The sequence below is a fragment of the Aptenodytes patagonicus genome, chromosome 2, assembly GCF_965638725.1.
Source record: "Aptenodytes patagonicus chromosome 2, bAptPat1.pri.cur, whole genome shotgun sequence".
NCBI lineage: Eukaryota > Metazoa > Chordata > Aves > Sphenisciformes > Spheniscidae > Aptenodytes > Aptenodytes patagonicus.
In genome coordinates, this window is record NC_134950.1 from 161,059,777 (window position 1) to 161,087,569 (window position 27,793).

At 39.6% G+C, this 27,793-nt stretch overlaps 1 protein-coding gene across 3 annotated transcripts in view; it reads left to right on the forward strand.

Moving 5' to 3' along the window:
* The first annotated feature begins 9 nt into the window (after positions 1-9).
* ESYT2 (extended synaptotagmin 2) overlaps positions 10-27,793 on the forward strand; it is a 93,778-nt gene continuing 65,994 nt past the window's right edge. For all 3 annotated transcript variants that reach the window (XM_076331908.1, XM_076331909.1, XM_076331910.1), the window contains exon 1: positions 10-525. In XM_076331908.1, the coding sequence (XP_076188023.1) occupies positions 169-525 (357 nt within the window). In that variant the 5' untranslated portion in view covers positions 10-168. The remainder of the gene's footprint in view (positions 526-27,793) is intronic.

Sequence of the window (27,793 nt, forward strand, 5' to 3'; positions counted from 1 at the left end):
GGGCGGCGGTTGGTGTCGGTGCGCGGCGAGCGGGGCCGGGCGCAGGATGCGAGGCGCCGCCGCCGCCCTGCCCCCCTGCCCGCTCGCAGCCAGCGCCCGAGGAGGAGGAGGAGGAGCAGCAGCAGCGGGAGGAACGGCAGCAGTAGTAGGAACCGCCGCTGCCATAGCATGAGCGGGGCCGCGGCTAAGCAGTCCCCCGGCGCGGGGTCCGCCACGGATCCCGCCGCCGCGGAGAAGGCGGCGGCTGGGGACTCGGTGCCGGAGCCGCCGCCGCCGCTGCTGAGCGTGGACGTGACGGGTTTGGTGTCGCAGTTTGCGAGGAGCTTCGTGCTGATCTTCCCTGTGTATGTGCTGGGCTACCTGGGGCTGAGCTTCAGCTGGGTCCTCATCGCCCTGTGCGGGCTCTTCTGGATCCGCAGGCACCGCGGCGGCAAGACCTCCCGCCTGGGCCGGGCGCTGGCCTTCCTGGAGGACGAGGAGGAGGCGGTGCGGCTCAGCGTCTCCTCCGCAGATCTGCCTGCGTGGGTGAGTGGCCAACACCCTTCGGCGCTGCCGAGGGAGCGCCCCTGCCCGGCGGGCAGCGCAGCCGCCGGGCGGGCTGGGGGCCTGTCACCTCCCGGGGAGCTGCGTGACGCCCACCCCCGGGGCGGCCCCCTCCTCCCCGGGCTGCGGGGGAAGAGGCTCGCTACAGGCCGGAGCCCCAGAGCCGGCCTGGCGGGAGGGAGGGGCGGAGGAGACGGCATCTCCCGTGCCCCTATGCTACTCGTCCCGGTTTGCCAGCCTCTTTCGAGACGTGGCGTCCAGCGGCGGGAGCGGCGTTGTCGGACGTGGGCAGGCGGAGGGACCCTCTCTCCGCCGGGGTGGCCTGTCCCCGCGACCCGCCCGCCCGCCACGGCGCGGCCACCTGGTCCGTTAGCACCCGCGGCAGCTGAGGCGGCCGCGGCCGCGTCTGCCGTGTGGTGACAGCCCCGCGGCGCTGCCGTGCAGCACTGAACGTGTCCTGGCTGGGGTTTCCCTCGCAGAAATAAACTTTACTCCAGGGTTTGGGTTTTTTTTCCCCTCAGATGCCAGTGACGCACAGGTCTTGGATGTAGCGAGGGCTCTATGGCGCACAGATCCCGCGACTTGGGCAAGAACCTTTTCTTAAAAAGTTGAGATTAGAGGCAGACAAAATCGGTATCTTAACGGTTTTACGGTTTTCAGTAAAGCGTTACTTAATAGGGAGTGACAGAAAAATGAGGTGGTGTTTCTGGCTGGTTTCAGGGTTGTGACGTGAGGACTAAGGTAAAGGGGCTTTGGTGGCCTTATTTGTGTATTGCTGTGGTTGGTTTTAAAAGGTCTCTTCAAAAGTGGAGTCTTCCTTTGAAAGTTTCAGGCTTTCTAATAAGTTTTTAGAACTACCTTTTTTTTTTTTTCTTTTTCTTTTTTTTTAGCTGAAACTCATATTCAACGTTGAATACTTTTTCTTTGTAATTTTTACTTTGGAGGATTAACAATTTTTTAAATACGGCTGACAGCCAGCCACCTGACAGTGTCAGTGTTCATCCAGGCCTCTGCACGTCCTGGTCCGCCCCGGTGATCTGCTGTGCAGAGCTTGCTGCTCTCTTAGTCCCCATAGCTGAAGTCTTCTGAAGGTTTCTGCTAAATCCTTCCGTGTGATTTCCTTGTTGACTGCTCTCCGCTCCTCAGTAATAGCCGTCCACATCTCTGCTAGGTGTTCTTTGCAGTGACTGTGCATTGAGCGGTGTTGCGATCAGTATCCACGTAGCTGTTTCATGTGATCAAATTGTTGTACCTGATGTGACCTGTCCCAGCTCTACTAAGGAAGTTACGGCAGTTCCAGACAGCTGGAGAGAATATAGTGTGTAGGTGTGAAATGGGAGGCTTTTTCACTCCTGTTTCTTCGTATCTTTTACCCAAATTCTAGTGGAAGATCGTGGTACACTGGGGACAGTGTTTAAAAGAGATGAGGTGGTTTTACTGCTTGAAGCTGAGATGTGAGTCTTAATGTTAATAGCTCTTATGTTAGCTCTGTGTTGGGTCCGTCGTCCCCCCCCCCCCCCCGTAATCATGCAGCCATATAATGGAAGTGTTCTGGTTTGATGCATTTAAAATGAATTAATTGAAGCTAGATTTGTTGTGGAGGGTTGTATATAGTAACTATCTGCTGGTAACTAAGCAGTAGATATTCAAGCTTAGTGCTGTGTGTAAATTTATTTTAAGTCACAGTTTGTTACCTTTGATAAAATGGCAATTAATTCACGTGTGGAGTTGTCCAAGTAACTAAAGATTTAGAAAGGGGACTCTTGACTGAAGTCAGAGGCAAAAAATCATAGAGAGGAATGAGTGCTGGCTGCAAACACCTGCATATCCTATGGTATTATGAGAAAGCAACTGATCAATATGCAGGGTTTCCCCAAAAGTGTGACCTTCTGATACATTAGTTGGCAGACGTATTGTAAATCACTGTAGGGTTTTTTTGTGTTGTCCCCCCCCCCCCTCCCCCCATTTAGTCGTGTTCTTAAATTTTAAAGATCTTGGTTCTTTTCTTTCTGCTGACACATGCTATATTCTGGAAGTATCATGCTTCCAAATAAATGCAGCTTCCAGATGAAATGCAATCTGGAAAACAGAGGTCCTCTGAGGTGAACTGAAGGCCCACTTAAATCAAAAGTGGTCTTCGATGTCTGCTGTCATAGTCATTAAGCTTTATATGAGTCTTTTTGCTGCCTCTGTAATTTGTCTTGCAAAACTGCTATTCTCCTTCCTTCTGCTTTATGTGTGTTGTCTTGGAGATTCATTGATTTCGATCATATTTCACATAAGAGCTACTGGATGGTATATGGAGCCTGACATCTCTTTAATAGGTATCGAGTTTATCCATCTCAACGTGAACTCCAAACTGGAGTGTGTTCCCTTGGTTTCTGGTCAGGGAAATAAACTTTAAATTACTTGAGTAGGACAGCGCTGTGTTTTAAATATAGGAAATTTTTTACTCTTGTGGGACTGAAACTGAGATGTAATAAACCATTTTTCAACTAAAATTATGTAACGTTCCAAACATTTACTTGACATGCGGTATCTTTCTGGGCTCTTGATTGGAAAAGGACTTTATCTGAGCAGCAGTGTATGTAAGGTGTGGTTTCCTACCTTGGGATTGATTGCTGCTTTAGCAATTCATGTTAAGTATTCAGTAATACTGCATTGAGTTAGTTATTTTTAAGAAAGTGGTTATTGCAGGAGTAATGAATTAAGATTTTTCTGCTGGCAATATGCTCAGTTACGACTTGAAAGTGATACTGTTGTGCTATCACACTGCTGTCGCACTAAAGTTTATAATGTTAATTATTCATTCCCTAAATTAGATTTACTTCTCCCATAAGGAGGTGGTTATACAATGGAAATATTCTGTATTGTGCATGTAAAATGAATTAATTCAACATGAATACAAGTTATGTTATTTAAAATGTCAACACTGAATTACTTAGAAGAAATATGTATGTACTAAAAAATATTTCATTTACTGTCTTGAAAGAATAAGATCTGTACTCATAGACTTGCTAACATGTAGTTACAGCTCTGCTGCATGTTTGGAAGATGTCACTGATTATATGGGGTGGGAGGGAGCAGAGGTGGGTGCTTTTCCAAGTCATTTAAAACTAGGCAGCAGAATTTACAACGAGAAAGGATTGGAGATCAAAATGGTCTTTAAATAAAGTCAACATTTCCCCTTTCTTAGCAACATTTTTATACACTAGATGTATTTTATACTGGAATGAATGTCATTAAGATGCAAACATATATAAGGAAAGTGGCAATTTAAGTATCACTACTTAGAGGACAGAAGGTAGGAAACCAGGACTCTCAATTTTTAAAGGCCAGGTATCATGTTGCCTTTTATTTTTAAAACAGTAATGGAATTTCATAAGCTAAGTGGTGTAACAAATTTACTTTGCTCTTTCTCAGAACAACCCAAAAAGTTGATCTAATTTTGCCAATGTGGGGTTTTTAGTTGCTTAATGTGACTTTTATAACATGCCAACGTGTCATGTTCAGCATCTTTTTGGATAAGTGAAACTTTGACTCCTGTTTTCTTCAACATGCAGGTAAAAAGCCATGCTGAATTTTTTTCCCCAGATTAATTGTAAATTTGGTCTGGTACCAGGAGCTGTATCTGTGTGCAGTCTGTCAGCAATCAGCAGGAGACCAAAATAGGAGTAAATCTTAGCATTTTAAAATAATTGATTCTGAAAACAGATTTAGACAATTTTCTTTGTATCCCTAACCATTTATTATACAGAAACTGAACTACTGTACATCATTGTAGTAAAAGTAATGCCATACTAAAATGTTAATTACAAGTCTGCTGTAGCATTTTGGGTCCTACAGACTCGCTTGAGTTTCTGCTCTAGTTCGGAGTGATTTTTAGGGTTTTGGTTTTGCTTTGTTTTCTCATCTACTTAAGGTAAAAGGAAAAATCTGCCTAAATAGGTGTCTAGTCACCTTTTTAACTAAACTGATTTACAGTCCTATTGTAAAGAAATCTGGTAGATTTTCTTTCTCTTGGGAAGCTGTATGAAATTCTTGCAGATGGCGAATATAGTGAATTACCATTGAACTGCTATACCACTGCTACACCTATAGGGAGGAGATAATGTCAGCATGTAGCCTTTTTACCAGATGCTGAGGTATAGCTACAATAATCAGTAAAATAATTATCAACCCATGTTTTGCTGAGTGTTTTTGCAATAGTGATGGTCAATAAAGCATGACTTCAATGGTAGTTGCATATTTCTAAGTTGAATGTTGTACTGAATGTTGAACAAACTGCTAGTGTTTAAGGGATGAGGAACCATTCTGAGTAAAAGCAGACTTCAGAACACGTGTCTGAAAAAGGAAATCGTGATTTATAAGTATGAAATTATTTGTATTTAGTCTCATGTGTTAGAATAAGATATGCATGCATACTTTTTTTTTCCCGAAGCCCCTCCGTGAGCTTCTTGTCAAATAAGCCAATTATGTGGTTAGAGCAACAAAGACTTTGGTATTTACTGATATTAGGAAGGCAGACCCAGTACGTTTGTGGAAGAAAAATGGTTAGGTAGCTCTAACTGCAGGGTCACATCCTGTACTGAGCGACATCTGCAGAGAAGGTTGAAGTGGTTACGCTCTTATGTGTATTTGATATGAAGATTTCTTAATGCTGTAGAATCAAATGTGCTAACTGGATTTTTAGATTGATAGTTCAGGACAGGAATCTCCAAACAATCCCTGCTGATGGGTGTTAAGTATGTACTCGGTAAACCTGATAAACAAGTGGATTTCTGCAATGCAATGTTTGTTTTTAATTGCCACAGAACAAAAAAGATCTTCCTCTTAACTTCTAATTATACCTTTGGTTAATGCTGTTATTACTGTAGCTGTAGGAATTGTGGGTGGTTTTTTATACAACATACTAAAATACGAAAAGGAAGGCTGTGAGGCGTTGTGACACATTCTTCTGATCCTTTCTGCAAATGTTAGTTGAGCATGTTAGATTGAATTTACTGAGGAATGATTTATAAGAAAAATTACTTCCATGTACAGCTACTTAATGCGAAGCTGGATCTAATCAGTTTATATGGTTAGTACTGCAGATGGCCATATACTCTAGGCTGCCAGCCTGCATCTGGAAAGTATGAAGGGGTGTGAGTAAGAATAGAATAATAACTTCTGAGTACTTAAGAAGGACATGGACTTCAGTTGTTCTGCCTATTTTTTTTTTTTTTTTAAACTGCCTTCTGTTCTAGGTGCCTCATAGTGTATGTATTAATACATATGTGTATTGTGGGTTGTGTGTTTTTCTGTGGTTAGGTGGGTTTGTTTGTTTGTTTGTTTGTTTGTTTGTAAGGAAGAAGTTTAATTTGGTTCAGTATTACTTCTTGTAGTTAAGGTAACCTGGTGACTTTCTAAGAGTATGCCAGAGTTAAGAGACATGTGAATGATGGTTTTAGGAATGGAGAACAAGAGGGGAAAAAAGGCATTTATGTTGGACATTTGATCATATCTTCCTGTTTCTCAAATAAAGTTTTCAAATTTATTGTGTTAAAACGATGCTGAGATGATGTCTGTCACATAACGTGTTCTCTCACGTAGTAACGTGGTAAGCGTCACTATGTGATTCATATGTAAAGGTCCTTTTCCAGAATATTTATAGTAGAAAGCCACGTGATGAATGATGTTTATGAACATGATATCAAACTACTAAAGAAAAACATTAACCTGAAAGTATTAGTATGCTTCTTGAACTGTTTTTAGGTGCCACAGGCCTTCTAAATATGTATCTATAATACATTCTTTTTTCATACAACAAATTGATATTACATAACAGTTATTACTGACTTTTGGGACTACTGTAAATGTGTTCTTTAAATGTGCTTTAAAAAGCTAGCAGGGGCCAGCTTCTAAGTTTTATGTACCAAGCTTGACAGGCCAGCAGAATTTCGAATGTAGTGTATGTAGAGCTGCTTTTGCATGTTCAGGGGAAATACTGTACCACTTCAAAGAAGAAAATTAAATCCTTATCTTTGGCTGGTGTTTGTGAACACTTAGTGAAAATAAAGGATATACAGAGATGGAGTATTCAACATAGAATCAAATGTAAATAAGACCAGTGGGGAAATAGTATTTTGATAAGACGAAGGGAGAGTTTTTATTTTAAACAACTGTTTGAATTAAGTAAATTATGAAACTGAACTATTTAGGGAGGTTTGGCATTTTATCATTTGTATAACTTTTGGATCATATGGCACTTTGATATTTTCTGGGTAAGATTTGTTTCAGTTGCATAAGGAGAGAGTTCTGTAAAGTTTAGAAAGAAAATGCTGCATGGGGAATAAGAGGGAAGAATCAAATCAGGAATTTGCTAAAAGTCACCATGTGTGAAATGGTGGAAGCCAGTTGCCAGCTTGATGTGTTTGACAGAGTTTGTAGTTGTCCAAGATGGCATGAACTGACCCCAGACCCTTCTTCAGTCCCATCTGCCATGGACTAAATGCTTTTCTCATTTTTGCAGGAAAAGAAAGAGAGATCTGGACAGCACTTGCATTTCTTAGACAGTCTTAATACCTTTTTTGAGGAAGCCTTAACTTCTCACTGGATGAGACTAAAGTTCTGTTGGGGCAAGTAGGAAAAGCTGATAGTGTAATTGAAGATGTGTGTGTATTTTTTGAAAATAAAGAACCAGCTTAAATTTGTTTTCTTTCTGGCACTTGCCACCTTCTCTGTGTTTTGACTTCACAGATGTTTTTCCTTTTATTATGTGTTTAATGTAAGTTTTGTGACTTTTCTTAGCTGGCAATCAAAGAATAAGTCACAAATGGATCGTTGTCACGCCTGGAAAGTGAGGTTATACAGACTTGCCATGTCAGCTAATGGAGTAACTGATAGCAATAGTAGGTTTCTTCTCCATTGACTAGAATTAGTCTAGATTAAGCTTGCTTTATAAGGAATTTTCATTACAAAGGTGAGGTTTGAGATTCCTGAATCCTTTCCTGACTTTGGGGGCATGTGTTCAACAAGTATGCTGGCCTTGCTAAGTCCATTCCATTTACCTCAGCTTCTCAAGATACTTTGTTTTGATCCCTTGTTCCCTAACATAGTCCTGTATAGCCTCCATCTTTATGTCAGGGTTCAGGTGAGGAGCTGTGTCCCATCTCCCCTTGAATCCCATTGGTGTGGTGCCTGGGAAAGGGAGGAAGAGGAGTGCTCCTCAGCCTTCTTGCAGTCATTTGATCCCCATCCCCAACCTACTTCTGTTTTTTTATTCCCAATAGCTTCTACCAAGCTTCATGTACCAGTCTTTGTTAGACTGGGGGAGTTCTTATTCTCTTTGCAGTTTAAATGGTGCAGCCTATTTTTTGTTTGTTTGTTTTGTTCTCTGTATGTGCTTCCTGTGATATTGTTGGAAGTTAGAGGAGCAGTGAGAATTTTAAAGCTTCTTCCTAATAACGGTTCCTTATTCATAAGAATATGTATAAATAGCATCCCTAAATTTTATTCGTAGGCTTTTCTCTGCATTCAAATATGCTTATTGCAGAGAGAATCAGGGGGTTTAGTAGTTAAAGAGAATGATTCTGCCGTTTCAAAACAAAGTAAATGTGCACTCCTGACAAAAGGGGTGTTCTACATCCAGTTGCATTTTCCCATTGCTTTCTTGTGCCAGCATTAGAATTTACTTGGCCACCTAATTGTAAGTTTTTTGCCAGGTTTAGCATTCTGCGGGATCAGTTCCTTGAGTTAGTTTACTGTGCAACCATACAAGTGCTAGTGCCTACAAAAAGGAGGTTATGGAAGCCTGTGGTCAGGTGTAAAGTGGAATGGAACAATAACCTGCATGAAGAGGACCTTCTTAGAAAGAAGTGGCAAATAACACTGCTGAGGTGTCTTTGTGGGGAAGCAAAGTTTGAACTTGAACAGTTTATAATGTCAAGTTGTTTTATAACATTTCAACAGACTTGTTAACATGCTTAATCATCAAGCATATAAACTCTCAGTACTTTGATCCAGCTTAGAAGTTGGCCCTGTTTTTAGTGCGTGGTTGGATCAGATGAGCTCCAGAGGTCCCTTCCAACCTGAATTATTCTATGATTTTTGGTTTTGTTTTAAGTCGTCATTTAAATTAGCTTTCATTCTCTAATTGTGCCTTACAAATGGTAATAAACCTTTTCTGCATAAAATACTGGTATTTGCTTAACTATTAAGCGTACTAGGAAGAAGAAAAAAAAAGGCTATCTTTAGAGAGGTGTTTTGTGGGAGGTAGTGAGACTTCTTAAATCGTTCAGATGCCTGTCAGCTAAATAGCTAGTATTAAAATTCTGTGCAGCAAATTGCTAAAACACACAATTTTTCAAATGGAACTCCTGTTATATAAATAACCTTTGGAAGAGGAGCGTTCCCGTACAGTGAGTCATTGTGCAAGGTTTTGTCTGCTACACCCTGATGTGACTACAAAATTCTCCTTAGGAATTGAAAATTTGAAAGAGGGCTAATGGTTTTCAGCTGAAGCAGTCTAGAATTATGTACCGTGAAGTTGTTACTAGAAATACGAAACTAGTTTTACTTGGCTGAAAATAACTGTCATATGACAGACAAGCATTGCATTGTCATTTGGCTGTCCTTATCATATAGCAGCATGGGTCAAGTTTACATTAGTTCAATTGAAAGCACTTTCACCTAAGAGATTTATATTTGTGATGTAAATTGCATACCCTTTTGCAACTGTTTTAACGAAGACTTTAATTGAGAGAGTCTAGTACAGACTAGCACTGTTGTTTTCATAACCTTTGTTTGCATTCCTTTGGTTAGATACTGACTTACATGAATTATCCAAACTGACTGAAATAGTTTCCTTCAGGAATATTTTGAAAGATGTAACACCAAATGCAAAATTAAGTGTATTGACAATCCATTGTCTTGTATTCCATCACTGCCTACCTTAAAAGGAAGGTGGGAAGAAAGCGGGCGAATCTCTAAAAAGGCAGTGTCTTCCTGTTTCATTTGTAAAAGTAACCACAAGATATGTTGAAGCATGAAGGTAGCTAGAAAACCTTAATTGTTCTGATTTGAATTCATTGTGCAGTATTATGATCCACACTTCTGCTCTTAAAGTTTGTGAGTATTCATTTTTAAAATAGCTTACTAAAAAAAAAAATGGATTGTGGGGTGGAAAACATCGGGGGGGTAACTCAAATGGAACTTATCAGCTCAGGAAGCTCATAGTTTGCTTTATATTTAAGCATTATTACTGCTTCTTTGTAATACATGGTTCTTCATGCCTTATTTTAGGTCTGCATAGCTTGATATAAAAAAAAAAGTGTCTGTGCTTTCTCAGGTGCCCTTCTTCACATAGCATATTCTGTACCCTGTTAACTTGATCAGCTTTGAAAAACAATAGTGAATAAGTTTACAACTTTATATCCAAAAACTCGACAGGAACACTTGTGGCATTCTTCTGCAGGGAAGAGTATTATAAGACATGCTCTGAGCTGTTAGGTTTTTTGCAGGCTTATAGGGCAAACTCTCAGGACTTGCTGGTAGTTAGCAAGTTTGATCTGTCTGCATGTTTTAAGCAGACTGTTAATGTAGTGAATGTATGATGTTTCAAATGAGGAAATGTCTTTTCTTAATTTGTTAATGTTTCCTAGTACAGTAGGCTTGCTGGTCCAGAATTTTGAAAAATTGTAATTTGTGTTGTGGCAAGGCACTTCCCTCCTCCCCACCTTCTATTGATTCATCTTGTTAGTTGTTGAACTAGAATGTTAAATTCTCTTGTATGTGTGGCTAGGAAGTTGTCTTAGTCTAGTAATCAATTTTATGATGCAGACTAAATTTATATTTTGAAATGCTGTGTTCCTCACCCAATGACTTCCTCCTAAAATACTTGAACTAGAAAAAGAATGCTTTTCCACCCACCCACCCTCTGCCGCCAGTTAAATGTCAAGTAGCAGCCAGGAAATGATAAGAGAGTGTTTCACAGGGGGGAACAAAAAAACAAGCGTTCAGTCATTTGACTTGTATGTGTTGTAAGAATATTCAATAGTGATTGATGAATTAGTTTAAATTGTAGTAATTGCTTGTTCTCTATTTGTTCATGATAGTCTTTATTTTGGTTTATATTTTAGGGAAAATATTTGGGCTTTTGAAAGTGTTGGCTTTTTGGGTTTTTTTCTTTTTAGGGTGTGTTAGGTATGAGTACTGTGGTGATATCAATGTGCCTAAACTGTCCATGTTCCTTTGATAAAATCAGTTTTCTTATTTCTGTCTTGTTCAAATAAGTCTTTATCATGAGAATTAATTTTCTACTGTATCTGGCTATGTACAAAGCTTTTTAAAAAGTTGCATATAATATGTACTTGTGTTGTTTTTAGGTCTTAACATAGATGTATGATAGCAGAAAACATTTGCTGACAAAGAACATTTGCCAACAATTGTTTTTTTCAGTTCCGTTGTGTTTTGAAAATGTTGCAATTATAGTCTGAAGTTTCTTTCCTGTATGTGTCCGATCTTTCATGAGTTCTCTACAGTGAATAACAAAAATGTTACCAATCTGTTCATGTTGATTTATCAAAAAAAAACCCAATGAAGTTTTGGGCTTTTTTTTTCCTTTTTAGTTCATTAGAGTAATCCATTACACACAGAGCCATAGTAACAGCCTGAAAATAGATTTGACTTAAAAAAAAAATCACTTTTTTTACAAATGAATTTCTCATGTAAGAAAACAAACTTTAATTTTACTGTATGAAAGATGAGGAACTACGAATGTTCTTTTAAAACAGTAATTCAGGGTTAAGTGATTTGTTCAGCACACACACGTTGTTATTGGTGTACCTGCTTCCTTTATATTTTTTGGTTTTCTGGCATAGCTAGGAAGGAGGTCTGTTGTACTAGTAGCACCGTAACAATACTTCTGACAAAGCAGTCAGTGGAAGTACAAGTGCCTATACCTGAAATTAGGTATTTTTCCTCTTTTTTAATTTTTTTTTTTTTTTTTTTTCCCCTGGTGCTTATACCTCTGTTGGGTTTGGGGAGAGGGGTCTGCACAGTGTTGTTCTGGATATTACACAGGAGTGGGAGGGAATTGTGGTGGGCAGTTCTTGTTTGGGAATAAGTGATGATAGGACCATTAAGGCCTAATGGACAATTTTTGAAGATGTTCAAACATTTACCTGGGAAATGGGTATATGGGATACTGGGGGACAGTATGTGTTGGTTCTGGCTGAAGACATCCAAACTCATTTGAAGTGAAGATGTAGAATATTTGGCAGGTATTGTCTAAAACTTAGAGTAAGAATTCGAGGCATTTGTGCCTGAAGTGAAACACTGCTAAAGGCATGGAAGTGATTGTAGCTTTTACTTACAGTTGCTTTAAAGCATTTATCCTTCACTTAATAACATGGATTCACATCTGTGTCCTCAGGGTGCAAGCTGAAAAACTATAGAATATCATTTAAGCTTCAATTTATTGAAAAGCAATGGAAATGTATCACTTGCCAGAGCGAGGAGATTAGTTCATCAGTGTTCCTAAAATTAACGGGGTTTAAGCTCTGACAAATCACTTTGGAATTTCCTCTACTGTAAAGATCTGATTCTTGATTCCCGTGTAACACAAGCTTCTAGTTTAGATGTAACCTGTGAGAACTTATAAGGTCATTTGCTTTCTTGCTTGAGACTTGCGGTGCTTGGGGAAATGGTTTTTCTTTTTGTCAATCCCAGTTGTCTTGTGGATTTTCATTTGTTCTAGTTTCTTCTTCCAACAATCAAAGTGATGAGCTCCAGCTCTGCTTTCTGCTGCTGTGATTGTTTGCATTGCCAGGCACATGGAAAAAGCGTTCCTGTCTGTCATACTTGGTGAACGCAGTGTATAAGTAAAGCTGTTACATTGTGATCTCCCACTAAGTGAAATGGAAAAAACCTCTGATTTGGAGCAGCTCAGATTAGTCAATGATGTGGGATTTGCGATGTCACTACTTTAACAGAAAGTAACTATCTGAGCTCCTGAGGATAAAGGAGAATATTGAGAATGAGACATTGAAATACCTATCTCAGACTGTTTTAATTTTTTCCAACATAGTTTACAAGTTGACTTTTGATTGCAGACTTTTCCATAGGCAAATAGATCTTCAACTATTTAGTTAAAACAAAAGTCTTCAATTTATTTAGTTAAAAAAAAAAGTGTCATAGATGAATGTTAAGCTTGCTGTTTGATGTCCTAACAATTTTTCAAATACATTGAGCAGAGTCAGGATTGTATCAGATGCAGCAAATCATATATGGCAACAAGAATGGTGGATATGATTTCAACATCCCTTTGATAATGAAATTAAATAAAATCCTTGCTTTTTTCCGCAGAGGCTAGTTGTACATGGAAAAGCCTTTATCAAATTCTTGAAAACACTTTTTTCCGCTGGAATGATATAGTTGCAAATTAACTGCTATTTATGCAGATCTCTGAAAATAACTGTGGCATTTTACTCAGGGGGTTTGATTTCATTTTAACTGTCATCACTGCATTCTTCTAAACTCAAGTGATGTCTTTTGCAAGAAAGCTATTACATGTTATTAAGAGCTGCGTACAGATCTTAGACTGCTGAAAATATGTTAGTTGTACTGGGCCAGGATTCAGACCTAAAACAACACAATCAACAGTAAAAGCCATAAAAAAATAATCTATTGCCAATTAGCACACACAATGAAGTTTGCTGTAGCAAACTGAAATGTAGATTCATCCTACTGGACTCGGGCACCTCATTTCAGAGATGTGTCTTTCTGCCATCTGTCTTTAGTCAATGGGAAGGGATGAGCTTATTTTTTTGCAAGGGGTCCCTTTTCTCTGTATAATAAGAAACTAAAGTAATGAGGTCATAACTTCACTGCTACTTTTTACATGCCTAAATTTAGCAAGGAATAATGTGGGCCATAGCTGTTAGATTTTAATTAATACATGTAGTAAATAGTCTCTTATAGAACTTCTAAAAAAATTATTAGCACTGTGCAGCAGCATCTGTTGTAAAACCTGCTGAGAGTTTAGGAGCTAACAGTGACTTGGCTGCATATATTACTCCCTGCATGCGCACAAACATTAACCTCTCCAAGAGAAGTGCAGGCTAAGGAAGGTTCTGCTTACAAGCAATCAAATAAAGTGGCATAGTTATTCTGGCATTGCCATGTGAAACTGTATTTTAGGGAATTGATCGACTAGGTGGTTGATTATTCGCAGTTCAGGCAGTTGTCTTTAATTGACAGAGATTTCTTTCCACTCGTAGAATTAATACTCGGTTTGTTTTTAGGCACAAGGTGTTTGGTTTCCACTTAGAGCTAGAATTTGCTGAACCTAGATTTAGACATATACGTCTGAATTAATTTATGATCAATACAGACATCTTCAGAGGACTCTGACCATAGGAAAAATGTTTCAAGATGTCAGATATATCTCTCCAGAGGCCCTTATTTCTCTCTATTAATGATAAAGCAGGTATAGAGTGACTAAATTATTCTTGGACGTGTAAAAGATAGAATTTTGAAAATCAGAGAAGAAAAATTCAGCAATTGCAATTGCTTACTCATCACCAATATATGAATCTTTAAAATGGAAACCTTTGAAATTGCTGTGAAGCCGTATACAGGCAAAAAGGGTTGCTGAGATGTAAAAAGAGTCTTCCTGTTGTCGTAAACTGCAACCAAGACCTATTGGGTATGATCTGATTATCTCTGTTGCAGCTATACACTGTGCAGATATCCAAAGTGGGATAGTAGGTGTGGATTAAAATGCAGAAATGGTGAGCTTAAGAATCAGTTAGAAGCAACTCAGTCTTTAAAGACTCTATTGTGTGCTTAATGTTATGATTCAACTGTAGGCAGTATGCTTATAAAGTGACTTACTAGTGCTGTCATTAATTAGTAGTATTGATTTATGATGGCTATTTTTACTGCTAAATTTGGAAGTAGAAGAATATAGACCATTTGTAATGGTTGAGTTTGGGGTAAAGAATATTCAAGAGATCCCTGAATGTGCTTGGGTTATCTTTAACATTGATGATAATCAGTGATATGAGAGAAGAGGTGACAGCTCTGTGCTGCATTTATAAAAGGAAAAGTGTATCCAGCTCTTCTTTCTTCACTCTTGCTACCTCTCCATCCTGTCTATCAAATACCCAACAATTCTGGTAGTCTAACACTGGAACATTCCTCCTCTGTGTCCAAGAAAATACCGAATCTTAATCACTCAGCGGCTTGCTACCCATCATTTGTTTGAAGGGCAGTAACTGCCTTTATACAAGGGCTAGTTTCAGTTGTGGGTAAACATCTTCATGCGAGCACTTGCTGAGCATAAGCAATGGCTCTGTATATAGAAACAAGTTTTTGTGGTTCAGGTCAGCAACTATGCACACTTGATTTGGCATGCTACCTGGAAGTACATTGATGGTATTATTGAAAATCTTTGGTATATACTCAAGATGGTAGTTTTTCCACAGTTTACTTTCCACTTAAGGGCTGGTTTTGTAATTGCTTATGTAAAAACTACAGTATATTCTTTCAAAAAATATAGGAACTCCTCTCTAAACAAATGCAAATAAAATAAGTGAATTTACATTAAAAGCAGAGAAATTAGAATGGAGTATCATTTAAGACATATATGGCCAAACGTTAAACTTCCCAAACAACAGAGGAAGGCAGGTTCTTTAGTTTCCAGTATTGTTTTAAAAAATAGCTTAGTGTAGAAAGAGGATTTTATGTTTTTTAGAGTTTATGATGGCTTTCTTTTGCTGTTTTTTTGAGATGGAAAAACTCCAGATTTCCTACGTGTAGCGGTATTTTTTTTTTCCCTTGGCTTTGTTGATTTGTAAAGAGTTGCATAGACGGACAAGTGACTGAACAAATGTTGCTATGTACACAAGTCAAAGGATCAATAGGACTGTCAAATATCTAGGCGTGTTAGCTAAAATATTGCAACATAGAATCATAGAATCATTAAGGTTGGGAAAGACCTCTAAGATCATCGAGTCCAACCATCAACCCAACACCACCATGACCACTAAACCATGTCCCTAAGCGCCTCATCTACACGTCTTTTAAATACGTCCAGGGATGGGGACTCAACCACTTCCCTGGGCAGCCTGGTCCAATGTTTAACCACGCTTTCAGGAAAGACATTTTTCCTCATGTCCAATCTAAACCTCCCCTGGCGCAACTTGAGGCCATTTCCTCTCGTCCTATCACTAGTTACTTGGGAGAAGAGACCAACACCCACCTCGCTACAACCTCCTTTCAGGTAGTTGTAGAGAGCGATGAGGTCTCCCCTCAGCCTCCTTTTCTGCAGGCTAAACAACCCCATTTCCCTCAGCCGCTCCTCATAAGACTTGTTCTCCAGACCCCTCACCAGCCTCGTTGCCCTTCTTTGGACACGCTCCAGCACCTCAACGTCCTTCTTGTAGTGAGGGGCCCAAAACTGAACACAGTATTCGAGGTGTGGCCTCACCAGTGCCGAGTACAGGGGCACGATCACTTCCCTACTCCTGCTGGCCACACTATTTCTGATACAGGCCAGGATGCCATTGGCCTTCTTGGCCGCCTGGGCACACTGCCGGCTCATGTTCAGCCGGCTGTCGACCAGCACCCCTAGGTCCTTTTCCGCCAGGCAGCTTTCCAGCCACTCTTCCCCATGCCTGTAGCGCTGCATGGGGTTGTTGTGGCCAAAGTGCAGGACCTGGCACTTGGCCTTGTTGAATCTCAGACAGTTGGCCTGGGCCCATCGATCCAGCCTGTCCAGGTCCCTCTGCAGAGCCTTCCTACCCTCGAGCAGATCAACACTCCCACCCAACTTGGTGTCCTCTGCAAACTTACTGAGGGTGCACTCGATCCCCTCATCCAGATCATCGATAAAGATATTGAACAAGACCGGCCCCAAAACTGAGCCCTGGGGAACACCGCTCGTGACCAGCCGCCAACTGGATTTAATTCCATTCACCACCACATGTGGTAGTGTGTTGGAGAAAAGGTACTGCAAGCCCTTCAGTACTCATTTACTTATTTGCTTCAGTTCCACTTGAGGGGCTTCATTCTCCTATTTGCTAAGTGTGGACTTTATTATGTTGCAAACTCAGAGGTGCCTGCCAGGCAGTATTCATCTGTTTGTGAATGGTCATAAATCTTGCAGTGCTGTGGATGGTGTATTTTGGTATTGAGTTCACCTTCTGATGAAAATTATTGTACAGTTCTAAAGAGACACTGCAAGCATACTTTGTCCTCCTACTTGTTCTGTGTGTAGTCTAGAACAGCAACTCCGGTAAGTGTGAAATTCTGTTTATTTCAATTTTTTTACTATTTTTAATGAAAATTGAGTTCATCAGTGTCAATTTTAAGTCTCAGTGCTGGGCTGTCAATCTATTTTTAATGTTGTATTTGTCTTAGGCACTGTATCCACATTCCAGGCCAAAACTGTGTATGTTGTGTCCAGCTGCTGAAGGATTCTTCCTCTGAGCCTACTGAATTTATAGGAGTTTGGCAGCTGACTTTACTTGGACCAGGATTTTACCCACTTTTCTAATTCCAGAATAAAAAAAATAAAACTTTGCATTTATATATGAAAAACTCCTGCTTCTGACCTTCCCACAATATTTTTCTGTTGGTGACTGTGTGGCTGACAGAAAGCATTGGTCTTGCAGGAGATTTGCAACTTGCTGGATGTTCTACTGTACAGATGCCGTATGTGTCATTCCAGTAGCATAAGCATGCATGTTTTCCTCAGAGGATGCGGTTTCAGTAATGTCCTTTCCTTCTGCAGGTTTGATTTAAGTACACTTACTCTGCTTTTCTAAAATAGCTTCTTGGATAAGAGGTGCTAATCTCAGTCATGGAACAGATATTCCAGCTGAAAGACAGGCCATCGAAACAGGTCCACAATTTGGATGTATACAGGAATTACAAGCTGTGGGCGCAGATTGAAAACATGCTTGTAAAACCTTTTCAATATATAATGAAAATACCTTTTCTACTTCAAAACAGAGTGATATTACTGGGTGGGGATTTGGTGGGGATTTTTATTTGTGTTGAACATTATCTTCTGTCATTTGATGAAGATTTTTTTCCTCTAAAGTATCTTTTGTTGCTAACACGTAGGGTCAAAGTAGTAAGACTGATATTTAAGGATGAGGATAATAGTTAATTTAGTTGGGAGGCAGTCTGGGTTTTGGTTCCACCTTGTAACTCAAACATACAATGTAGCATACCTAAGTTTAGAAACTTGGTTTAGCAGGGAGCGCTTCAGTGTCTTTCCTTAGTAATCCAGCCTACCAAAAACATACTAGAGCTGCCCTTCCTGGACTGTACTGAGGAATGGTAGCAAACTCCATGGTTTTAAGGTGGAGTTTATAAACAGAAATAGGATAATGATGCCTGCAATTGCAGAGGATTGGAATTCAGTGGTCAGAGTGTTTTCTAGTTATGTATTTCACTGGTCTCATATTTTCAGCACGATCCTGCGTGAGGGCCTGTGTGAACCTCATGAGGTTCAACAAGGCCAAGGGCAAGGTCCTGCACCTGGGTCGGGGCAAGCCCTGGTATCAATACAGGCTGGGGGATGAAGGGATTGAGAGCAGCCCTGCCGAGAAGGACTTGGGGGTACTGGTGGATGAAAAGCTGGACATGAGCCAGCAATGTGCGCTCACAGCCCAGAAGGCCAACCGTATCCTGGGCTGCATCAAAAGCAGCGTGGCCAGCAGGTCGAGGGAGGTGATTCTGCCCCTCTACTCTGCTCTGGGGAGACCCCACCTGGAGTACTGTGTCCAGCTCTGGAGCCCTCAGCATAAGAAAGACACGGACCTGTTGGAGCGGGTCCAGAAGAGGGCCATGAAAATGATGAGGAGGATGGAACACCTCTCCTCTGAAGAAAGGCTGAGAGAGTTGGGGTTGTTCAGCCTAGAGAAGAGAAGGCTTTGGGGAGACCTTATTGCAGCCTATCAGTACTTCAAGGGGGCTTCTAAAAAAGATGGCGGCAAACTTTTTAGCAGGGCCTGTTGCAACAGGACAAGGGGGAATGGCTTTAAACTAAAAGGGGGGTAGATTTAGACTAGCTATAAGGAGGACATTTTTTACGCTGAGGGTGGTGAAGCACTGGCACAGGTTTCCCAGGGAGGTGGTGGATGCCCCATCCCTGGAAACATTCAAGGTCAGGTTGGACGGGACTCCGAGCAACCTGATGTAGTTGAAGATGTCCCTGCCCATGGCAGGGGGGTTGGACGAGATGACCTTTAGAGGTCCCTTCCAACCCAAACTATTCTATGATTCTAGGATAAGGGCTGCCCTAAAAATCCAGAGTATCAGTGTTGCCTTAAGTAAACTTACCTGATACGAGGGAATTTTTAAAATGGAATACATTTTTTGTGTTTTTTGTGTGTGTGTGTGTGTTTTGTTTTGTTTTGTTTTTGCAAGGGGCTGAGCATTTTTGGGGTAGAAGGGGTGAAGGAGGGTGACAACAGGTGCTAAGAGTTACAGCCAGCCTTTGCAGAGGCTGAGAGGATATTCAAAGAAGGATAACTCCATAGTACTACTTTGTTTTTTCTTTCCCTTAGACACCACTTCTGGTTGCTGTGTTAGCTGGACCTTTGATCTCTAGTGCAGAAGTTCCTATGTTATGTGTTGCCAATGAAATGTGTGATATATTTTGAGTATCTTTTTCTAACAAATAACACTATACTGTATTGTGTGCTGAAATAGAGTCTATTGGGGGGGACACAATTTGTTTTAGAGAGGATAGAGAACAAATGTTATGAATCTTAGAAATTTTAGTGTGCACCTGATTATTAGAAATACTGAGCTTTGTATGAGAACCTGGTTAAATGCTTGAATGGAAGAGCCAGAAAGAGTTACACATGTAAGCTGTTTGTCATCTGATACCTGATGCTATGGGGTTAACTAGGGCTTTCCTCCCCACCATTTGTTAACACTATGTTAACTAAGACCCAAATTAAACATTACCACTCTTTGATTTCACATTATTAGAATGTTCTACTTTCTGTTACTTTCTCGGCAGAGTTTTATAGTTTCAGAGAGAGTTTATCACTGAATATTTACAGGTTCAACAAAACTGCTGGACAGTCTGTCTATATACTTTCTGGATTTCATATAGTAAGTTTCTAGTGTTTCAGATAGAAATGATACAGGGGGATTTTAAAATGCCTGTTATATCTTGAATGATTTCTGATTATGTTTAAAAAATGTTTTAATACTAAGAATAAACTCTGGCTGGATAGTACTGGATGCAGTGCAGTATATAGAAGTTACACACTTTTGCTGGTGTTAGGAGTCAGATTCAGTCAAAACATGAGAGTGCATATATGTTCTTTTAGTGTAAGAACTAAGTAATAAGCACATAAGAGCTAAATAATGAGCATATTTTACAGACTTGTTTGACTTCTTAGGATGCAGGTTAACTCAGCTTGAATTTGCATGCTCTGATACTGTATTTTAGCTTGAATACCACAAAAAAATCAAGTTCTCCCTTTTGCTCTTTTGTATTTTCAAACACAAATTTGCAGGTTGCTCACCCCCAAACCAATAAAAAGTAAGTGAATGATATTTGTCTTGTCGGAGTTCACATAGATTTGTTTCAAATGTATTGTGAGTTATAGGTTACCTTAAAAAAAAAAAAAGGAAAGCAAAGAAAAAGGTTAACCTATAAAATTTGGGGTTCAGTAGATGGAGATTTTTCATGCTAAAATGTGCGCATTGAGCCATAGGAGATCATTTTACTCTTCAGTAATTAGCTGCTGGTAAGCCAGTTAAAGACAGGAAAGGACATTTAATCTGCCTGAGAAAGAGGACAGGCAGTCCTGCAGAAGGTGGCCAGTACTTCTTGAACACTTACCTTTCTTGAAAATTCATGTCCACTTTAGTCTATACAGAATGCCTGCCTGGTTCCCTTAGAGAGATTAGCTGCGTAATCTAGCAAGTGCTAACAGGAATAAGATCTCCCTGATGAAGGAACCTTAGTCCTAGTGAATCAGAGCTCCTGACTACAGGGCTTAGTAAAGCGGGTAGTGGGTCAGTGAAGTGAAAGGAAAAGAAACCTTCAATGTTTTTGTCTAGACAGCAACAACAAGGGTGGCTGACAATTTGGTGCAGAGCCCAGCACTTCTTTTCATAGCTGTAGACAATTCAAAGGGATAGTAAGTTGTGCTGCGATGCTGGTTGTATAAGCTATTTTGAAAGCTAATATTTAGCAATCCAGAGAGGAAAACTTCTCTTCTGTTGACCATCAAGAGAACAAGACTCTCTGGCATGCAGAGGAACATGTCTGGATTCTCGAGGGAACTGAAAAGGAATTTGTTATACAGGCTTAAAAATACAAAGGATGTCATGTTTTTGAAATGTGACAAATAGAAAATAAGGTGCTAACGCCGTTATAAAATTTTTAAAACCTGAAAGCTCGAATTTAACGTTATTAAGACTTTATTTGGGAAAGGAGGAGAAGGAGTGAAATTACTTTTGAGAATAAAAGTGTAAAGTTGATAACATGCCAAAAAGTAGTACTGTGCAACATTTTTCAAGTGGTAAAATTCAGTGAGTCCTTACAGCTATGGTTCATGCTATGCCTTTCCACAGTTTAAACATTTAAAATACGGGTCTCTGCATTCAGTAATGATTGCAGCGCTTGTGGGAATTTGGAGATCTGGTAATGTGGGCTGTCATGAAATGTTTTATTTTGTAAACATTGGTTGTACTAAGTGTCTATAACCTGGTGCGACAGCAAGACTTTAATCGGTATAAATCCAGTTCTTGATATTTCGCTTGTGTAGAGTGTTATGCTATTCAGGTTTTTTTTTTTTCTCCCTAACTCTGCTTGTCCTGGCCTTTCATTGGACATCAGCATTTAAAATATAATTGTTATTCCTGTGAATGCCCACTGAAGGTGAGATTGGAAAACGGCATCCTGCTGTCCTAACAGTTAGTAATGAATTCTGGTCTTCTGAATAAGGAAGTAGTGTAGATAACAGCACTATTGTAGATGTGGGTAGTAAGCGATCAAAATGTTAAACCTAAATTCTTATGTTGCCTCACTTTAAGAAGTGCTCAACATCACTTCTCTTCCAGCTGACAATTTAGAAGAATGGTAAATGGTTGGATGAAGAATGCCTTGAAATATTTCTGTTAGGAGTCTTCCAATCCCTGTAAACTTGAAGATTGCTATCTTTCAGTGAGTTTTTATTCTTGATGGGTTCTGAATGATGGATATGAACTCAAATGGTGTAATTTAAGGATTGGCTTTTGGCAGGTCTGCCAGCCAGCAGGTACTAGTCAGGTGCCAGGAAAATGCAAATACAGGTGACTTGTTAGGTCTCAGTGGACCTGTATGCTGAATGTAATGATGGTTTTAGTCCTTGCATTGCTTCATGATTCATGTGATTTCATGAGTGCTTTTAAATATAAATCCCTTTATATGAAATATAAAGGATTTTTTATTATTGTGTTAGAGATTTTTAAAATTAAAATAAAAAGCCTAGCCATCAAACTGTGCGAAGCATAACTTCATTTCTTCAGTCTATGTATTTATCGTGATGAATTTTCTTTTCTTGTAGAGAAAGATTAAGGCAAGATTAATCTTTTTATTTAGTGAAATTTAGTTCTAAAGGTTCTATTTCTTGTTTGGAGTAACTTGTTTTGAGTCTCCTAGGAACACTTCTTGTCAAATTTGGCATATTGCGCCACATTGCTGAAGTTACTTGTTGGAAATCTCCCACCCTGGGAAGCAGAGATCTTGTTTTAGACATGGTCCAGAAACCTTCATTAAATTCTAGAGAAAAAATACTATAGGTGTGAAAAATATGTCTCTCTCTGTGTCAGGATATCAGTCTTATGTCGGACGTTCTGCATGTGGATCTTGCAGAAAGTGGAAACCATTAAGGTTCCTGCAACTTAATGCCCTATATACCTTCTACTTTTTTTTTTTTACTGTCTTGTCCCAGTCCAAACTGATCACTGAAAACTTAAAATTCTTTTCCAGCTGGAAAGTAGAAAAGAAGTGTGAGTACAACGATTCAGGAAAAATTACAAGGTCTTCTTCAACTGCAGTGAGAATAAAGCAGTTTGGTTACAGAGTTGACTTCATCTATGTATTGAAGCGTGAGTTATGATATATAGTACTAGTATACTAATTCTGAAATTAGGCTGCGCTAGAAGATGAATCTGCAGTAGAAGACTGAAGGCTTAAAGGTTTCTGTTTAGAAAAAGGTAACAGACGAGCAAGGGAAAGCTACGTGGTTTCCTCTAGCAGACATAGTTTCTGTGTTTAGGATAGATTCTGCATCCAGATATGACAGAAACTCATGCCAATGTATTTCCAGATGTTTGGAAGGAAATTGTGTAACCATTAGTGGTAAAGCAAGGGATTTTTGTTTCATGTGTTGTTCTTCAGGTGATTAACTTCCAGAAGCATCCTGGCTTAAAGATGCTCAGTTTTTAATTTCTAGGCTGAACAGCTTTTCTTGAGTTGGGGTTGCAAAGGCTGAGTGTCAGGCTAGAAGTAAGATTTGCCGGTTCCCTTACTTACTAGCAAACTACTGTTCTGTCATTCTTCCAGCGCAGCTGTTTATAATGCCTTTCCCGGAGGACTTTGTTATGGCAAGCTGCTGCTAAGTAGGAGGTTTCTGGGTAACTTTGTATTGCAGCATGCTTGCTCCATCTCTGCAAAAATAGCAGCACTTAGGCAAATTTTATCTAGTTTTCATACTGGTGAGTCAAATTGCTGAAAAGTAATGCAGTTCTTGACGAGCCTCGCTGTCAGTATGAGTGAAGCATATTTAACAGATGTTGAAGTGAAAGATATGCATGGAGAAAATGAAACTGTTGTGCTTTGTAATGTCTCAGCATCCTTCATTTCTGAATTGCATGACTGGCTTCTGAGCTGCCGTTTCAGTTGTATCAGAGCTCTAGAGCCTCTTTTAGTCAGGGCTTTTCTTTTGCAGATACAGCATTATTTTGCATTGCCAAAACCATTGTTTGCCATAGAGGGTAGGGGGAATGTCCAGGTGAGAATATTCTGGTGGTATTGTAAGGCTGCAGAGGGATGGATTCTGAATCCACAGCTGCCACAACTTTAAGCTGATCAGATTTTTGCTAGGCTGCTAGCAAAAATTGGACTATTGTTAATTTTCTAAATGCTGTTCCAGTGAATTCTGTAATGAGAAGGAAAACAGAGGAACAACTTTCTCAATTACAGTCTTATATATGTATTTTATATATTTATATTTCTTTTTAAATCTAAGCAAAGTAGCATCTTTGTATTATTTAAATGAGAAACATAGGTACATTTATAGTCATTGGTAAAACTTTAAAAAGCATTAAGTATTTTGAATTTAATTTTATGTTTTAATTGTAGCACAGCAGAATGGATGGATGTGAGATCCCTCTGTGTAGTTTGGGCTTTAGTTAAGTTCAACTGTGTGTATGGGTAGCGGTGGCTCTTACAGTGCTCTACCATTTGCAGTGTTTCATGAAGACCTGTTTTATGCTAGTTTAACCTGACTTTACAAAAAACTGCCTGTGTGCTGCTAGTCATTTTCCTTGTCTCCCAGGTATGATATCTACAAATGTATGTTAGGAAATACATCCTTCAGGACATACCAGGATGCTGAAGTATCCTGTGTATGTGAGCTACTGTTTATTCCAGGTTTGAACTGGTCAGTAAATCAGGCCTTTCTTTAGACTTTAAGAAGGGGAGAGGAACAGAGGTAACAGAAGGCTGCAATGAAATAAAACTTTCTATACCATATAAAGAATCTCAGTTTTGTTACTTGAGGTATATTGATTTTATTATAGTAGCTTTCCTGTGTTAGTATTGAAATCTGGAGGTGTTGAAAAGCCATTTGTTTCAGACTTCCTATGAGTGCCAACTTGTTTTGTGTTCAATTGCCGTGTTGTTGAAAGAATTATTTTTCACCTTGATGTTCACACTGACTCTGAAGCAGATAGTTTGTGAGGCAGTGGAGAATACAGTAGAGATCACACTGGAAAACTTGTGCTGAATAGCTGTCTATAATTTGCTGTGGCAGCTCTTAGGACTTGCTGAACTGATAGTGGCAGTTCACATGGGATGACAATGTTTGTGCTGGTAGAATGTTTTAGGAACATTCGGTGGGATACCAAGTATGTGTTTCTAATACCAGTCTGGTCTCATAGGTGCAAATCTGACTCCAAGGGCATGTAATTCCTTGGGTTTTTTTTTTTTTTTTAAAGGTTTATTTTGTTTTCCAATGTGTTGTCCAAGCAATTCAATGGCTTATGTTCCAGTTTATAAATAAATACAATCCTTAACCTTGCCTGGCATTACAACTGTTTTTTCCGTTTAGATATGTTTCCACTTTTTCCAAAATTTCCATTTTACTTTCAGGTTTTATAGTGATCAGAGAGTCATGGCAATAACTCTAGGGCCCTTCCCCACCTCCTTTGTCTCTGTATCTTTCTTACTCTGTGTGTGTGTGTGTGTTTTTTTGTTTTGTTTTGTTTTCCTCCCCTCAATTTTCTGATGCTTATTTTTTGTTTTGTTTATAGAAATTACTATAAAAACCTGTACTGCTTATTTACCTAGCTTTTAATTTTAGGTTAGTCATACTGATTTATGCGGGTCCTTCTAACTACCACTTTGTGAAGTACCCTGTGGGCTTTGATAGTTAGTGTATTCGACAAAACTGATCTTCTATATTCAGCCTGCTTCCGGATCTTCCAGATGTTTCTGTTGAAAGACATTACATATGCAATACACCCCTAATGATTCTCAGTAAAACTGTTTCAAGAGTCCTTGTTTAATCCCCATACTGAAAACATACAGCGTTTGTAATACTGCATACGAATTTTGCTGTGCAAAGGCTAATCATTTTAATATATGTAAGACTGCAAACACAAAATCCATGCCAAAGCGTGCTAAACAGAAACAGAATCAGATTACCAAAAAATAATGGAAGTAGCAGTTGTTTGTTAATGTAGTAGCAAGTGCCTGTGGTTAATTGCAGCATTTTTGAGGAACCCTAATTATTAACAATTTAACCTTCTCTTTCAGGAATACTGAATCCTGCAGTTCTGCAACAGTAAATATTTAGTGTGTTTTTCCTTGTAATTCAGAAGATATGGGAACTACAGTATTTCTGGGGTTGGAGAAGTTCGGAAAATTGCTAGGATAACCCTGGAGGTGGATTATTGGAGTAACAGGAGACAGCCTGGCTACTCTGCTTTCCCTTCCAGCCCACCCCTTCTTTACCTCCTATTAGAAAGGAGCGGCTGTCCCCCCAGTCTGTGTTTGAGGGTAAGCCTCATCAGGCTGTGTCGAGTAGCAGAAGACTCTGCACCAATTCCTCTGTGGAAAGGAACAAATACTTCACCTACTGCTGCTCCTGGTTTTCTCCAGAGGGAGAGAGGGGATTGCTGGCTGGACTACATGGGATTAAGCCATTAGCCCTGCTCAGCTCTGTTGTACCTAAAATGTCTTTAGGCCAGCCTGCTTTACCTACTGGAAAACACTGGTGTGAATGGCTGTTAAATTGAGCTTGAATACTGCTCTATGATTGTTGTGGTTTAACCCCAGTTGGCAGCTAAACACCACACAGCTGCTCGCTTGCCCTTACCCCTGCCCGAAGTGGGATGGGGGAGAGAATTGGGGGAAAAAAAGTAAAACCCATGGGTTGAGATAAAGACAGTTTAATAGCACAGAAAAGGAAGGGAAAATAATAATAATGATAAAAGAATATACAAGACAAGTGGTGCACAATGCCATTGCTCACCACCTGCCGACCGATACCCAGCCAGTCCCTGAGCAGCGGCCCCCCCGGCCAGCTTTCCCCCAGTTTCTGTACTGAGCATGACGTCACATGGTATGGAATGTCCCTTTGGCCAGTTTGGCTGTGCCCCCTCCCAGCTTCTTGCTGGCAGGGTGTGGGAAGCTGAAAAGTCCTTGACTAGTGTAAGCACTGCTTAGCAACAACTAAAACATCGGTGTGTTATCAACTTTGTTCTGGTCCTAAATCCAAAACACAGCACTGTACCAGCTACTAGGAAGAAAATTAACTCCATCCCAGCTGAAACCAGGACAATGACACTCTTTATTCTATTCATGCTGGGATTCTTGTTAATTCTTTTACTAAATTTCTCTGGCCTTTTTGAGTTACAAGTGCCATGAGTTTAGACAAATTAATCTGGCAGTTATAATTCAAAGGATAATTTAATTTTAGTGTGTTTCTTTTTTGCCACACCACCTATCTTTTAGGCTTAGTAGTTAAATAACTGCTTATGCGGTGCGTTCAGAAGGTGATTTAGAGTGCCTAAGTTGGGCTTCTGTTCTGAATTTCCTTCTGTGGGATGCTCTCCCTCTCCACTGATGATGCATGAAGAGACTGTGAAGGCTAATTGCGATACCCTTTTATATTTTTTACATTTAAGCTAGACAAATGTGCTTTTAATAGAGAGGAGGATTTTTGTATGTAATTTTAGCTTTCCAAAGTAGGCAGAAGGGATCGATATCTAATATAAGAGATATTTGTGAAATAACTGGAAAACTGTTAAAGAATACTTAATTACATTGTAACTATATCAAGAAACTTGGTTATATTGTGTGACCTTATAATTAAACAAAAAGTTAACTGGTATAGTTTCAGGTTCTTATCTGGAGTAATTAAACAGTGCAAATAGAAGGAACTAGACATAAGCTAAGTCATGCTGACTCAGACAAGTATCTGTTAAACGTAGCTATTATTTTTGATGGAGTCTAAAACTGAATTCTTACCTTTAATCCTTGGGGGGGAATAGAAGGGGAAAAAAGCCAATACACAGTGGTGTGGAGGTTTTATTTGGTTTGGGTTTTTCTGGTTGTTTGTTTCTTTTTTTTTTTTAATCTAAACTGCTTTTATTGCTGCCTTTTCTTACTTTGCTGTAATACACAATTCATGAAAAAGTGATTGGTTTGTAGCAAAAAAAGTTTTCACTGTATGGAATACTCTGGTCAATAGCAGTAGTTTTGTACTTTCAATGTAGGTGCCATTTTTGTTGTTTCAGTTCATATAAATAATACTTAGGACCTATGTACTGTATTAATCATAATCATTAAATAGAAGTTAAATATAACAAGGGTTGACTGATAAATAGCTTTAAGGATGGAGAAGGCTACAAAGATAATTTTAAAATGAAGTGTTTTACAGTGAGAGGATTGGTGAATAATAACTACTGTGCAATTTATATTTTAAAGTAGATTATTAATAGCTGTAACTTGTGCTGA